The sequence below is a fragment of the Callospermophilus lateralis genome, chromosome 4 (genome assembly GCF_048772815.1).
Source record: "Callospermophilus lateralis isolate mCalLat2 chromosome 4, mCalLat2.hap1, whole genome shotgun sequence".
NCBI classification, from domain to species: domain Eukaryota; kingdom Metazoa; phylum Chordata; class Mammalia; order Rodentia; family Sciuridae; genus Callospermophilus; species Callospermophilus lateralis.
Window position 1 is genome coordinate 16,846,334 of NC_135308.1, and position 17,177 is coordinate 16,863,510.

The following is a 17,177-nucleotide window of genomic DNA, read 5'->3' on the forward strand; positions in this document are numbered from 1 at the left end:
ACTATATGTAAATTTGGGAGAGGTGTTTTATGAAGTACTCATATGTCATGTGCAATACATACATCACTTTTTATTTCCAATACAAATAGCTGAGTGCCGTGGCACACACCTATAATTCCAGCGAGTAGAGCTGAAAGAGGAAGATTGTGAGTTCAAAGCCAGCCTCCCCCCAAAAAACAACAATGAGACTACTGGAGAAGCTACAAGTAATTTTGAGACACCTTCACAATGATACTTTTTATAATTCTGTTGTCAAGTCTGTAAACATTTATTTGGGTTCAGCATGTTCAGTAGAGCTAGACCTAACTTACATTTACACATGTACATAAATATATCAAGGTGCTCTGATGACAGATATTACTCTAAGTTTTTAATAAGTAAGGATTTGGGTCAAAGTCCTCTTGAGAAATTGTTTTCCCATTAAGTGTTGATTGACTTGTCTTGAAGGAACCACTTGTTCCACTCAGGATTTGATGTGTTATGCATTTTAAATTAATTCTAAAGACAAGTTTTTCAGACTGCATCCATAATTTTTCATATAAATATATTTTAAACTTTTGCAGGCTTTCTTGTTTCATTTTGACCTCTCCCCCTCCCGCCCCCCAGTACTGGGAATTGAACCCATGGGCACTTTACCACTGAGCTATTTCCCCAGTCTTGTATTTTTTTAATCTTGTTTTGAAATAGCGTCTCTCTAAATTGCTGAGGCTGGTATTGAACTTGAAATCCTCCTGCCTCGATCTCCCATGCGACTGGGATTACAGGCGTGCAACACCAGCACCCACCTCATTTTTTGCCTTTTAAAAGATCTGCTCAGCTCAGACATTCTACCTCCAGAAGACAAATCAGGATTAAGATAAAGTGCTATATCTACTCAGGTACATTTACCAGACCCATTAAATCTGACATTAAGGGAAAGCTTTGTAAACTCATATTTGAAAAAAACAAAATGTATCTTCTGGACTTTGTCAGAAAGTTTGGTAAGTTTTTAGTTTTCTCAGTCTGTTGGTAGTCCCTTGTAAAAATCAAGAAAGTGACCAGAAATAATGTACTCAAAATGTGAATGTTCTAAATGGCCATGATGATGACTAAACTCACTGTTAGAGCTTTATTCCACACTCTTCAATCATAAAGCAAATATTATTATCCCTATTTTACAGATGAGGAAATAGATCTTAATTGCCTTAGCCAAGTTATAGTATAGGATTACAGTATATCTGGTTTTAACTATTATTGTTAAGAACAATTTCCATGAGAAAATATACTTAGAAAACATTTAGGTTCTGCGTTCTTTATGTGGTTGGGGCAGTCTTGTCACTGTGTAGCATGCGTTTAGATAAATAGGTCTTAAACTAGGAGCAATAGGGCCTGAACATTTATTTAGCCAATACAGTACTTTTTAAAAATGGAATTAGCTGAAGCAAGTTAGGCATTTCCTGACTGACTAGAGTTTCCACAGCTCCTTATGGCCTCACACCAGGGCTCCTCACACAGTAATTGCTACTTTCCTGGCCCCAACCTCTTCTGAGAGTGACTCCCCCAATTATACTGACATAGCATGCAGGAGGGACAGGCTGATAGAGAACACCATTCATAATACTGTACTTTTATATTTTAGTGGTAAATATGTGGCAGTAATGAAATGCTTGTCTAGTTTTTATTACCATAGGCTACGTAAGCTAAGATGCAAATAATGAGTTTGTTTTCTACATGGATTAAGCACTTCTTGAATACCTGAGACTCTATATCCATAAAAACTTAAACAATGAACACAGCCCCTATCCCCAAAGAACTTGATTATGGGTATACTATGTAGAAAGCAATTATAATTTGTAATTTATAGTATAAACTTCTAAATAATATTCTATTAACTAAGTAACATTTCATACACATACAGTGTTGAAAATGAGGGGAAGAAATGCACTGGAGTATGCTGACATTTTTCCGAGTAATAAGGCAGAAATAGATGGGACAATAGAATGGAAAGGAGAAGGTTAGAAGCAGCAGTTTCCAGTATTTATGAAAAATTGTTCTATGGCATGAGAAGTAACTTAGATAATTAAGGGTGACAAAAATGCTTATGTAAGTGATGCTGAGTGGGTATGTGTGTATTCTCTATCTTAGACATAACATAAAAAACAGTTTCAAGTAGATTAAAGGTAAAAGGCAGAAAAAGTTAAGACTAATCTACTTGAAACTGATTTTTATAAGAATATGTGGAACAATAACTTAATGAATTTTGAGTATAGTTTTTTTAATTTAGAAGAAAACTAGGAAGACATTTATATGCATAATTACTTTATTATACAATTACATTCAATGTTAAAGACTTTTTTGCAGGGTTGGGAATTGAACCCAGGGCTTATACGTGCCAAGCACTTGCTGTTACCACTGAACTAAACCCCCAGTTCAAGACTGCCTCCTTTAAAATTTTCTCTTAAAAAGTTGAAAGGTTATACATAGATTGAAAGCAGTTACTTGTAGCATATTTCTAATCAAGGATTAGGACCTACAGTGTATATTTGTGAAGAAATCCTTAATTAGAAAAAGACAACCCAGTAGGAAAATGGGCAACATTTAAAACAGGCCATTCACAAAAAAGGAAACTTAGATAATCAATACATATATGGAGACATACTCAATCCAACCAAATACTAATGATCAATACACAGTAAGATGTCATTTCACATGCTGAACTTAACCAAAATTTGAAAGCATATCAAATGTTAGCAAGGATTTAGAGCAGTGGGCTCTCTTTTATCCTACAAATGTATTGTAGGATAGTGGTCTCATCATTTTTGAAAACAGTTGGCAATAATCAATAAGCCTTAAGCAAAAACAATCAGCTATCTTGTATGTCAGGTAATCTATCATAGGTATGTATTTGCCCCCCGCAAAAAAATTTTCTAGTTTTACAAGTGGAAGCATAGACACAATGACATTATAATAACTCAGAACAACCTGAATGCCCTTTGACAGGAGATTGGACGGATTCTTTGTGTAGTGCTCATGTAATTGAACCCTGTGTACCAGTAAGAAGAAAGGAACTGGCATTCCATCTATCAACATGAATGAATCTCACAAATGGTTGTTAAATGAAAAAGAACTAACAGAATAATAAGCTTATGCAATAACATTCTAAAGCATACAAAAACAATACTGGTTTTAGTAGAAATATTCATTTATAGAAATTATTACCTATGGAATGATGGTTACCTCTGCCAGGGAGAATAACATGCAGTGAGTAGAACCAAGAAATTAAATTGTACTGATGAATAGTTTAAGGTATTTGGTGGTGCATGCACGCTGGTGTTGTGTTTGATAACTTTTGAATGTCTTACATGTTTTATATACATTTTTAAAACTCAGTGTTTGAGTGCATGGAAAATTTAGAAACATACTGAGGATATGTTTCTTGAAATCTGTAAAAGCAACGGTATACCCCAGAAAATGAAACTGAGTACCAAGATTTAAAAATAAACAAACAAACAAACAAAAACCTTTGATTGCCATTGCTCCAGTGTAATATTTAAGAATGTTAAGAATAGAATTTTGCTCATTGTTCACATTCAGAAATATGAACACTTTACTTATAGTTACAAAGTAGAACATAAATGTTGTTCTCCTCCCTGTAAGAATCCAGTGAAAGAAGTTGAAAGGTAAAGGTGGAGAGAGAGCCAAAAGGAAAGAAAGAGCTTTAAGCTCCTTTTGTGGAGAGGAAGTCAAAAAATACTGCTGATACTTAGGAAATAAAAATAATTTTTTGATTAAAAAATAAATAGGAAATTGATAATGATGTAAAATGAAAGGTATAGTAATTATCTTGATGTCGGTAATTATTCAATGATGTATGTATATATTTAAACATCAAATTGTATATTATATGCAGTTTTTTTTTATTTGACAATACCTCAGTAAAGCTATAGGAAAAAAATCTTCATTGAAGAAGAACATATCAGCATGTTCATTTAAACTACAGAGATCATCAATAAAAATATAAATAAAAATACATATATCAGGAAGATGTAGTGGGGTATCACAGCAGGAAACCAGCAGAGAATGTTTATAACCTACTGTGACAGTGGTAGAAGCACCTTGTTTCAGTCTATGACGGTAATTAACTATCAGGAGAAATAGCTCGAATGTTAAACAGTAGGTTCTTTTGGACAAAGGGACCAGAGGAGTAGGAAAGGAGTGAATCGAAAGAGGCGAATTGTGTGAACATATCACCTTAGTTATTTTTAAACATCTTAATCACATTTTGCATTTTCAGCATAGATTCTTTTGTCATTTTACCCACCTGAGATTAGTTTCTAATTTGAAGTGTTTTAACATGAACTGCTTTTTCAGGATGGCGAGTCGCTCTTGATGGCATGAATTTTCAGTCTCCAATACTTTGGGCATGAGGAGTAGTCATAGAGACAGAAGGGTGGCACCTGGCATGGTTAGGGAGGTTCAGTCAGTATAGACGGATTTACACACTTGCCTGTAATCGAAAGTTTTAAAAATTTATACCCACATGTCAAATGTGAGAGAGTAGATGTTATTCTGAGTCACACATACTGAAAATAGTTTATGATGGCAGTGCCGGCAGAATTCTTTGCTATTGTATAACATTGGGAACAGCGACACTATAATTAAGAGATAATAAAAGTGGAATTTTTTTTCCCCATAATATAGTTGTCTCCTCCTGTTAGAGACTCTTTAAATGAAGGCAAAGCAAAGCAAATATTTGAAAACTAAAGTTTTCCCTCCTGTTTGCCCTTTGCTGCTGTGGCGGCAGGGTGAAGTGTCACCTTGTTAACATGGGGTCCAGGATCAATTCAGTGAGGGCGGCCATGCAGGTCTCAAGCAGTTGTTTGTCACATTTCTGGAATTTTGATGGAATTTTATCTGTTTTAGGTGAGGAGTGCCCCTTCACAATTCTATATTCAGACTAAAAGAATGTTTTAAACTTATGAGTTTCACTTTGATGTCTTTAATTTAAAATCCACCCTTTTCTGCAGGAAAGTTGGTGAGAAGAGGCCACCCACCATTCTCCCCAGAAGCAGTACTTTTGACAGAGCACAGTGGAATATAAACTGCCAATCTTTTAGTACCAAAAAAAAAAAAAAAATCTGTATGTAGAATCTCTGACGTATTTCTTTCTGAAAGAGGAATGCAGTTTTCACTGCATCTGATTTTTGGAATAACTTTTCTATTTTTACTCTTGACTCGATCTGTTTACCCTTTAAGTTTAAGAGAAGGAAAAAATGGTTTGTATCTCTGCTATGGTAAATTAATGCAGTATATCAGATTCTTCAATAATCTGATGAAAATTTGAAATTAAAAATGCAGCATTGGGTCTTAATGGGGCAGGGATAGAGCCAAGGCTTAGCATACATGACAGCATGGGTTCAATTGTAGCATAAAAAACATCTAATTCAGTACTCTGGTCTCCCTAAGCTACAGGGATATGTTCCAAGGACCCCAGTGGAAGCCTGGAATAATAGACAATACAGAAACCAATAATGTAATACCTTTTCCACCTTAACTAAGTCCTTACCATGCACCATGGCTGTTTGAGGTGTGACAGCAAAACTAGCAGGGATTTTATTTCATTTTCCTTCTTAACAATTGCATGGTGTGATTCATTTTTACCATAGATTTTAGAAGCCTCAGCCTATGATACTTTTTTCCTTTTCCTTGTATGTTTGCCTTTCCTCTGAAAGGAAACTCCTTAAAAGGCTTCTTTTTAGTACAAATTGCCACCATACCTAGCCTTGTGCTTTGGGCCATTATTAAATAAAATATTGATTATTTGCACACAAAAGCTGAGATACCACAGTAGTAAGACAAGTGGATCTGAGATGGCTGCTACTACAGGACTAACTGGGTAAACAGCATGGATGTGCTGGACACAGATGATTCATATCCTAGGCCGGATGGAGCAGGATGACTTGAGATTACATCACAGTACTCAGAACAGCATGCAATTTAAAATTTACAAATGACTTATTTCCAAAATGTTCCACTTAATATTTTCAATCTGCAGTTGACCACAAGAAACTGAAGCCACAGAAAGGGAGTCTACAGATAAGGATGGACTACTCCACCTGTTTCCTGAAGGAGCTAATCCTAGTGATAAAAATTCATGTCCAAAAACGTTACTAGATTGAACTGACTTAAGAATTTGAACTTTAAAACTCAAACTGTTTGCCAGTAATACTCACTCTTGGTGGGGAGGGGTGGGAGACACCTGGATGTCATTCTGCTGAGAGCTAAGTGCTGAACTGCGAAAGAAAGTTCATGAAATCCTTGGTCATAGAGATTAAGCATAAGAATATTCCAACATACAATGCAGAGGCCTTAAGGTGGACTAATCACTGAGGCCAGTAATTGTCATGGTGTTTAGCAGAGTGCCTGCTGTATAGAAGAAACCCAGATATCATTTTAGCTCCAGAATATCATCCTCTTGCAAGCAGCTTGAAGGCCAATAAAAGGTGCACTGAATAAAATATGATAGAGCAATCTCATGTCATACTTTGCGGTTATTTTTAATGACATAGTATATAATTAGAAAAATTTTAAGGCAACTAGTATCACAATTCATGTGGCAAATATATACATAGTAAAATGATTAGAAGGTTGAATATCAAATTACTGGTAGTGGATGTCTGGGAAAATCAATGTTTTATTTAACATTTGTTAGTTAAACATAACATTAATAGAAGGGACTATTTTAAAGTCATAATGAAATATAATTAAATCTAAAAAACATTTGCAGATTTAGGCCAGATAGAAACAGGTGTAACATTTGTCACAGCATGATTACCAATTAAAAAACAATGGTTATGATAATATTGTGGGTATTTTCCCTTTCTTTTAAAAATGCTGTTAATGGCTGTCATAGTACAATCTACAACCCTCCCTAGATATGTGCAGGGGATTGGTTCCAGGACAGCTAGTAGATGTAGAATTTGCATATAACCTATGCACATCTTTTCACGTACTTTAAATCATTTCTGTATTAATGACTAATAAAAAGTAAATGCTATGTATATAGTTGTTATAGTGTATTGCTTAGGGAATGATGACACCATCATCAAGGGTAGGACCCTTCATAGGCTTAACTATACAGTACACAAACAACACACCAGGTGAGTGATGCTCAAACTAGGAGCCCTGGAGAGACTGGAGGAAGTGGGAAATGGTGGGAGGCTACAGCAGAGAATGCTGAGGCAGCAGCTCACTCAAGGGGATTCAGCATAGTGCTCAGCATACAGCAAATTCAAGTTCTACTTTTTTGGAACTTTCTGACTTTTTAAAATATCTGTGGTTGGTCGAATCTTTCGTTGTGGGACACAGGGTACAGAAGGCTGTGACTGTACCATTTACAGTAAACAAATTGGGAATGCAAGATAAATGGGTTAGTGTTTTCACAGCACCAAGTAATTTGCAGAAAGGCCGATGTTATGATGCTCTTGAGGATGCACTCCTGGTCACCCTTTTACAGAAAGGTGGAAAGCATTTGAGAGTGCTGGAAATCCAATAAAGAAGTTTGGCCTGAGCTGAGTTCAACATTCAGTAGCATTACTTAAGATGAAATCTGCGGGGTGGACTGTTTTCTTGGTGTGAACTGTAAGGCAAACCCCTGGCCCCAAGTGAGGGTCAGGAACCTCATCTCAGAGGAAGGAGTAAGAAGTTTCTCCTTGAGCTTCTAACTTGGGGAAAGCAATCAGGCTACTGTCACATTCTCTGGTGAACAGATGTGTCTGGGGGCTGCTCATCCTCATCTTTGTGAATCATTTTTATTGACCTGCAGCAGCTTGCCCTGAGGCATTTTAAAGGTGCCAGTGAGCCTCAGGCTGTTTTACAATTACCATAGCTTATTTGAATTGCTCTTTGCAGAAGTGCATGCTCAGCAGGATCTTTAACTCAGTGGTTCCCTGGGACCCTGGATGCATAGGAGGTTGAAGGGACCTAGCTTGGTGTCCTTTGAGAGATCTATTTGAGCAGTTACCTGCACTTCTCAAGCTGCAAGGCTTTAACCTTACTTTTTATTTTAGCACTTTGCTTTCTGTAAGTCTTATGAAAGGACCTATAAGTTGCTTAAGAAATTATAAAAGTATCATTTGGATGCTTGATTTTTTTGGAGTTTGGGGTGGTCACAGCTTTCATATCATTGAAATTATTGAACTTGAATAAAATTTTGCTGTGCTCAGCTTTTTGAGGAGATTCCCTAAAACAAAGTTCTCCTGCATCTTTCTTCATTCAAATCCACTTTTTAAGAGTTGTAAGATGGCATTTGTTTCCTAAATTTTGACATCACTTATCCCAGATGTTTTTTCTTTTAACTTAGAAAAACCATCGTAATTTAGTTCCCATGAGCTGGTATGCACACTAGTATCTTAGTTCCATATTCAGTATCTTTTTGTACCCCAATTTTTTCCTCCATCTCCTTTGTGTTTAAGCACCCCAAGTTTTCTAATGTGTTTCACCTAAGTGATGGAGAAAACACTTCTAAACATCTTCCCTGTAATGTTTATTGAGTCACACCATCTGCATGCCTCTTTAGGACATTTGCTTTTCATTTGGGATAGGGGTGAATCTGTTCTTTGGACACAGCAACACACCAAAGTGTTTACTGGAGGTTCCTTTCTAGTATGAGGGGGCGGGGAGTGTAATACATCAGTGATAAATTCATTCAGGTGTTAAGTGAGACAAAAATAAAACCAGGACCAACATGTAACTCCGTGGTAGAGCTCTTGCATAGCATGGTCAAGGTCTAGGTTGAACTCCAACACTGTGAAAAAGGAAAAAAAGTTGTGGTTGGCAAGAGTGAAGGAAGTATTCAGGTGCTGTTTTGCAGAGGGTAAGAAAGGACCCCTGGATGAGTTGACATTTTAAGCGGAGACCTAAACGAAGAGGGGCAAGTCATGATGGTACCTGGGAGGGGAACATTCTAGGAAGAGGTCAAGGTCAAAAGAGAAGTCTAAAACCTGTTGGACTCCCCACCCCCCAAAAAAAAAGTCCTGATTAAGACTAAATTCTTTCTCAAAATCTCTTCTAACTTTTGAGTTGTCCTCATGAGTGGGATTAATGGCTTCCTCCTCATTTGAGGGTAACACCAGGCTGCCATTTGCCTTATAGAGCTAATCCTGTTTTGTTTTCATTGTTAATGTAGCTGCCTCCACACATCACATGAACTCTTAAGGGATCAAGCAAATGTCCTTATCTAATTTTTGTGCGGGAATACCTGAACAACATTATACAGTGATATGTTACATCATACTGCATCCAGGTTACAGATCGGTAGCCATAGATGTTAGATAGCATCCAAAAGCACAAAAATAGCAGGCATCATGGTGAGAACAAAATCCAATTGCCTGCATCCCAGTTCAGAATACCTTCTGCAAGATCACTGTAGGGTAAAGGTCTTGAAGAACCCCCAAAGGCAGCACCACACCCAAAGTGTGCACCAGCCTCCTAGAGAGCTCCTTGGGTGGGATATTCCTTCAGTTCTTATTTCTGACAATTATATATATAAACCTATTCCTGACATATAAAAGAAAGAAATTTTTTTTTTCTGGGTAAACAAAAGGTGTAAAGTTTCTTTTAAGACTACCCCAGTTTTTCTGTTTATAAAATAGAGTTGATAGTATATTCCTAAAGAGGAACATGATAAGGATCAACTGATTTTTGTTTAATGTGTAAATTGCCTTATTTCAAAGATAAATAATTTAGAAATATAACATTGTAACAATACTGTTTTATTTCTGCCACCCTGATGTAAACCTGGGGGTACTTAATACTATGTGTTGCTTAATATTGTATGACTTGCCTCCCACTGGTAACTTCTGTTATGCTTAGCCTGGACGTGACTGCTTCAAGCAGTAATCTCAAAGTGCCTGATCTGCTCTGTTAATTGAACTTTAATAGTACAGAGCTTTTTGTGATGCCTGAGGATATTTTGTAAAAGAAAGTTGGGGATAAAGTGTACAGGGACAAACAACCCCCTTAACTTCATTTAATGATCTGTGAGTCTGTCATCTGTGAACTTTTCTAAAGCTTTCTCAAGCCAATTGCAGAACGCAGACTTCTATGCCTGAGCTGCCAGCAGCGTTGATGATGTGGAACTCAGTGATATGGAGATTACTTCTGACTGGGATAGCATATTACTTCATCCTGCAGGGTAGACACTTTGAATATTTCGCCCAGTTTTCAGACAACCTCACTAGGGAAATAAAGCAACTTTAAAAATATCTTCTGTCTTTTACAAATCTAATATAGAAATGTCCTCATTGTATTAGGATAGAACTTTTGCTGACCACATCTTTTTTCCTGAGGGTTCAGCAAGGTGCTGATATTATTTTGGAATGTCCTCATTGGGGTTGCAGTTCATTTTGAATGTCTTTCTCCATGAACCCTAAAGAACTTGAAAGCATTTTACATTACGAGCGATCTCCTTCCTATATGCTTGCTGTTTCTTGGCCTGGCCGAGCCTGCGAGCCTGCACTGTTAGCTTTTGGGCCATGGCCACTCTTTAGGCCATGCACAGGAGTCCTTTCTCATTGATGCAGATATGGCTTGCTGACCTCTACTCTTGAGGGGAGAAGAGATATTTTTGTCTTTGCACATGGGACAATGGAAGAATATTTTCAAGACAATAAGAAGGAAAGGTTGACATATTAAATGGAAAAATAGGCAATACGGATATTCTATCCTTAAAAATTATGTCTTTCTGGTAATAAACTTGAAAGAAAGGGAAAAATAGATGATTGAAGAATCCAGAGGGAGGAGTGGTCAAAAATAAGACAATATTTTGATGTAGGACAAAATATTTTGCCTTTTGAATAAAGTAGAAAAATTGGAGCCGTAAGATTTTAAAGATGATCCTTTTCCAGTTCAGTTGAGAAGAAATTAAAGTTGAAGGATATAGCTTGCAGATATAAACTTTTATATAAATATTATAGCTTTTGAAGGGATTTTTTTAAAAATAAGCAACTTAGTTTTGCTAGTGTGTGTGCATTACCAAATATTTTATTGCTTAGGAATATTTTATACCTTCCTCTTTATGCAAGAAAGATAACAATTTCACCCTTTCATTCCCAGTTGTGTATTTCCCTCTTACAAAGATCACTGGTAAACTGAAGCCAAAATATTATTTATGGTTCTTTATATTTTCAAATAGATTTCTTCAAATATGCAATAAAGATGAGGAGATGATTGATTTAAAATATTGAAGATTCAGTGATAGTTCCAGTAGCACCCATATTTGTAGCAACTGCCAACTTTTCTTTAGCAAATATGTATGCTCTGTGTGCATGTATCTTTGTGTGTTCATGATGCAGAATAACAATCAGAAATTCGTTGACTTTTCTCATTTTTTACTTTCCACAGTGTACAGGAAGCCATCCCCAAGCCAGGAATATGTACAGGGACAGTCATACAGACTGTTTACCACATATTTCTATTCAGTCTTTTTCCGATGATGTATTTTTCCTGACAGATCAGGGTCTCTGATGAATTGGTCCATAAATAATTTGATCACCTCTGTGTCTTAGTTATCCAAGATACTATATCCTGAGTCTGTTTTAACTGGCCTTTCCCTATCTTCAAACCACAGTGAAAATGCTCAGTGCTGTAGGCAGGCAAGTGCTATGTGGCAGGTGGGGGTCACAGATTCCACACCTGTGCACTGGAGGTTGTTATTGTGGCTCCCTCACAGAGTTGCAGGCATTAGTTTTTACTTGTCAGCTCTTGGAACATTGTCTAAAACGTTATGCATTCAGTAAACATGAGCTGCTGCTATCACTACTACTGTAATTATCATTGCATAGTGTATTTTCCTGCAGCAATGCTGAGCTAGTGGCTCCTGAGTGAGCAGACCTAGAGATTGTGCCTCTAATCTGAGATTTCTATCCCTGAGCAGGGATGCTTGTGAATACCCTAGAATTAAGAGCAACCGGAGAGAGTACCTGATTTCTGGTCCGCTCCTGTCTCCTCATCTGCTTTCCTCCCCTCAGCACCCATCTCACAGAGGCTACGGGTCTGACCCTTGTGAAGGAGTGTCACCCAGATCGTTTCCCTAGAACATCTCTCCTTGCCTGAATTGCCCTCTATGATAACTTTGAAATCCTCAGATGGTTGACCTCTACAGCAGCTTGCTTACCTTTCAGAATGGCAGATGTAACTAGTTATGGTTATGTCGATAAGAAAAAGGCAATGCCTACCTCAAAGGATTGTTTGGATCACATAGAAGAGTTGTGTATAATGCTAGCCTGATGGCCACCCTACTGTATCGTTGGTCCTCAGCGTCACCATCTCACATCTCTCCTTCCATTTCTTTATTGTGCACACTATTCTGGCCTTTTCTCTCATCTAGGCCATCACCTTAGCTCTCTTACTGGTTTCCCTTGCCCTCGCCTTACCCCCCAATATATCCTGTATCTTGTTCCAAATGCTTCCTAGATTACAAAGTTCATGAATGAATACTTTTTAAAAGTCGATTTATCACATTATAATAGACTATGGATGGATTCTGAACTTTCTATTGTAAAATATTTAAAGATGATAGGGAAAAAATTAAATACCTTTTAAATCAATGTACGAACTTGTAACAGTCAAAGAGAAATCTGGGGAGGCCAGATATAAATAAAACCTGAGTGCATATCCAGGGAGGGAAGCTACTCCTAGGGCTCTAATCTCCAAGGTGTTTCAGGATCAGGTGGCCAACCAGGGCTGGAAGTAAAACTGCACAGCTCTCAGCACCAAAGGACAGAGAGTAAGTACACGAGGGAGCAGAGAAGGCACACAGGGAAGGCAGTGAGGAGTCAGGGTGGAGCACGGGGACAGTTCTGGAGACAGTGAAGGAAGGGCCACGATGGCTACAGGTTTTCCAAAATGATACACAGGAAGCCCAGCACCCTTACTTAGACATACCTTTAGACTTAGGGTAAACCTCCCTATAATACAGAAGAGGTGGTCAAATAATATCTGCATAAAAAATGTAATTGTCAACCTAGAATTTTAAATATATATATATATATATATATATAAACAAAAGTAGAAAAAAAATTTACCACTAGAAGATCCTTACTAAAGGGACTCCTCAGGATCTACTTCAAGAGATAATTGAAAATGGTCTCTGAACAATAGTTGGAGGCTTGGAAAGAAGTGATGAAGAAAGATAAAACAGGGTAAATCTAAGCAGTAACTGTTAATAAAAAATAATGTCTATTTCAGTCGCAGTTTTTAAAACTAAATTATAGTGTTATATAGGTTGGAGGCAGATGACCAGAATTAAAACATTCCAAGGCCCTTTGGTTTGGGAAAGGAGAAAATTTGATTATTTTTGGATTTAAAGTAGACATACTAATTGCTTTGAAAGTGTGATGTAGATATTAAGTGGTGTCTTTAAGTTCTGTATGCGCTCTCTCATAATTGCCACCTGGCTGTTCATCAAAATGTGTCTACCAGCTCCCACCACCTCTGCAGTCAAAGCCTCTCAGATAAGCTGGTGACCACACCATGATCTTTTTCTTCCTTCCATCTTGTTCATCATGTGATTACAATTCCTTAGCCCAGTCTTACATGTTTAATAAACACAAGTGCTGTGAAGTCAGTGGCTACACATTCCTCAGTCATGGTTCTGAGGAAAGGTGCTCTTCCTTCATGTGTGTCCAGCCCCTGTTCCACATGGTGGGCTTCATCCTGTACAGCAGTAATAGCAGCCCTGAGTGTGTGGGGTGAAGTCCGAGCAGCTGGGCCTGCCACTGGAGAGCCCTCCCAGCCTGCTGTGGAGCTCAGTTGTCCCCTTTCCCTGAGTTTCACTGGTGTAAACCAGAGGTAATATTAGTAGGCCACCCTTACTATATGGTAGGAGTTAAATGGATGAACATAAGTCAAAGCTCTTAGGGAACTGCCTCTATAGCACTCTAGTTGTGCATTGATGAGAATTTTCTTCTAAGTTATCTTGTTGGGAGGGCTTTAGGTGGCTTCATTCAAGTCCTAAATGGTTAAATTGTAATTGACCATGGACAAGATTAAATCTTATACTTCTGTGGGAGATGGGAAAGTAGAGGATGAGGTAGAAGGTGACTCAGTGGACGCTAGTCATTCAGGGGTGATGTTTAAGACCACAGTTCAATTGGAGAACTCTTTGGAATCTGCTTCTAAAAGGCTTTGTATGCAATGAAAATAACTTACACCAGTATTTATTTTATTTTTTACTTCACAGGTAGCAAAACAGATTTGTAGATCTTTGAACTGCAGGAGTCTCAAGATCCCACTAAACTGACTTCAGGGCTTCAAGGAGAGCTTTTAAATGGCAGGACCTCTTTTCACCTATAGAGAACAAAATGGTTTCTCTCCAGTATTTCTCTAGTGCTTTGCCTAAAGTTATACAAATTACCCAATTTATGAAAATGAATCAACTGAAGTCCTGAGAACTGAGTGACTGGTCAGGACTCTCCCAGTCAGGGCTTGGAGGGCGAGAGGATGGGTTTAGGACAAGGTGAGGCCTAGAAGGGGATGGAAACCAGCTAGCTGGTCTGTTTTCCAGGCTGCCACCTCCAGCTTATCATGCTGTCTCCTGTCCTGCAGAGTGACAGCCCCCATGGCACATGGTCACTTTTGTGTGCACGGTTCTCATGCAGGTGGTGCCTGAATTTGTCCTCTGTTGAAAAATGTAGTGAGTATTTATTATAAGTTTGAGCTCTGCCTCTCTTTTAGTATTTATTTATTTATTTATTACAAAGGATATCATGGTGTGCCCCCCTCCACGCGCACACTTTTTTTTTTTTTTTTAAAGCCACTTAGTGGAAACAGAAGGGATGGTATTTTATATTTCCCCTGAAACCCTGCGGAGCGGATGTTTTTCGGCCTTTTTTGCCAGGTGGATGTCTCAGTGTGGTACTGGCAGGATCACTTGGGTCCTGTAGGGGAATATTTACCTCCTTTCCAAGCCTAAGTCAAAAGAAATTTAAAGAGTATGCTTTTAGAGAGTGATACACTTCCTACCTTGTCCAAGTTAAAGGTGCCCTGAAGCCAGCCAAATGTTTGACAAAGAAATATTAATAAATAAATGGTCTTGCCTATGTAGTTGGCTAATGCTTAGAAAAATGGCATTCAGGTGGTATTGTTTTCCAGTGCAGATTTTAGTTTTATTAAAGGGTTAAGAATATATAATAAGCTGTTTTGCTAATCTATGCTTTCTCTAGGACAATTTGTATGAGTTTAAGTGAATAGAATAGTTCTACATTGTACACCAGAAAAATAAACAAAGGAATATAAAGACTTCTATAAAAATTAACTGATCTGGAGACTCTTTATGATAGTGCCTAATGTCTGCCTTGCACTATGCTAGATTCTATAAATTCTAAAGATGAAAAATATAAGGGGAAATACTGGGGAGTGATATTGGCCAAATTATATTGTTATACTGTGTGTATGTGTGAATATGTAACAATAGACCCCAACCTTATGTGCAGTATTATAGTGCACCAATAAAAAAATTAGAAGGGACTGGGCTGTGGCTCAGTGGTAGCACACTTGCCTGGTATGTGTGAGGCATTGGGTTCGGTTCTCAGCACCACATACAAATAAATTAAAAAAAAAAAAAAAAGATATATCAACAACTGAAAAATATTTTTAAAAATGGAAAAAAAAATGAAGGAAGCCTTTCAAGTTATTCCCAGTCCAATGAAAGACATTTAGACCAGAAAAGTGCTTTGCAGCAGAAATCTGCCCTAGTTGCCATAGGAGTGATAATAAAACTCTAATATGATTGAGGGGGTATGGAAGAAATATGGGGGAGAGTGGCCCTCTCATAACCATGCCTTTCTCTTGGATTGATACCAATTGTCAATCTGTCTTTTTTGCTTTCTCAGTCTCAGTCACCTACACTGGAGGGCAGAGGGTTGAGACATGCTCCCTGGGTTCCTAGTTTTAGTTTCTCCTATTCCCAGTTATGTGACCATAAGCAATTTACTTCTGTGTGCTTTGGCTTTTTTTAAAAAAAAAAGAGATTTCTAGAACCTACTTGCAGGATTAATTAAATATTTTGAGGATTAAATAAGATAACACTTGGGAAACATTTTAGAATACTGCCTGATATACACTAAAGTTCAAGAAAATTTTAGTTCTCAACATTGTTTTGATAGCTCATTAACTGGGAACATGGAAACATAAGCACCAGGTTGATGTTTTATATTCTTCTGAAGTGTTGATTTCTTTCTAATAATTTTTTTTTTCTTTTTCTAGCTCCAAGAGGAAAGCGAGGATGGAAAACCTTTTATGCTGTCCTGAAGGGAACAGTTCTTTACTTACAAAAGGTAAAAGTACAATGGATATAAAATAAAATCTACAAAACTTTATAAAATGATATTTAAACAAGGTACCCCAAATTTCTCACTTTGTACCAAAAAAAACCACATCAATCACCCATAAGACTATTTAACAGATGCTTAAATTCTGGGCGAGTTATGTGTAAATCATCTTCAGATACACATGAACAATGAGAGGAGTGGATAGGATTTGTTTTACTTCAGTAAGATCGGAACATAGGTTTGTAAGTTAGATCTCAAGTGATCTGTTCAGGAACAGACTTGCAGCAGCACCTGTCTGCATAAATATTTATGCTCTAGATTAGTTACAGCCTTCATTTGTATATTGTTTTTTCATTATCTTGATTTTAATCCTACTAAAAGCTGAACATACACATTTCCACTGGATTCCTGAAATAGTTGTACTTTAACAGTGCAGGTAGATTCCAAATTGCCTGGGTACATTTCCTGTGAGGATTCTTTCTTCTAGTCCCAAAGTCTGGATCTCCAGGATTCAGTTGATAGGTCCTGGTCCCTTCAGGGTTGTCCTTGGAGCTTCCATGTCCCTGGATCTGTGTGGGTGAAGATGGGAAAGTTGTGTGTTGGCTGGAAGGAGCACAGCTTCCCAAACTCCAGAAGGATTCTAGCATCCACTGAAGGGACAGGAAGCAAGACAGTTGCAACATTCCCTTCAGTGGTGCCAATAGGAAAAGACATTTTTATTATGGTGAAAAAAAAACACATAATATGAGAACTAATCTCTTTAAGTTTTTAAATGTGCAACACAGTATTGTTAACCATGAGCCCAATGCTGTACAGCAGACCTAGAAAACTTTCTCATCTTAGGTTTATACCCAGTTTTCTTTCCCT

At 37.6% G+C, this 17,177-nt stretch overlaps 1 protein-coding gene across 4 annotated transcripts in view; it reads left to right on the forward strand.

Annotated features, from left to right (window-relative positions):
• The window catches only part of Psd3 (pleckstrin and Sec7 domain containing 3), a 480,958-nt gene that overhangs the window by 390,813 nt on the left and 72,968 nt on the right, over positions 1-17,177 (forward strand). For all 4 annotated transcript variants that reach the window (XM_076853634.1, XM_076853635.1, XM_076853636.1 and 1 more), the window contains one exon: positions 16,246-16,316. In XM_076853634.1, the coding sequence (XP_076709749.1) occupies positions 16,246-16,316 (71 nt within the window). The remainder of the gene's footprint in view (positions 1-16,245; positions 16,317-17,177) is intronic.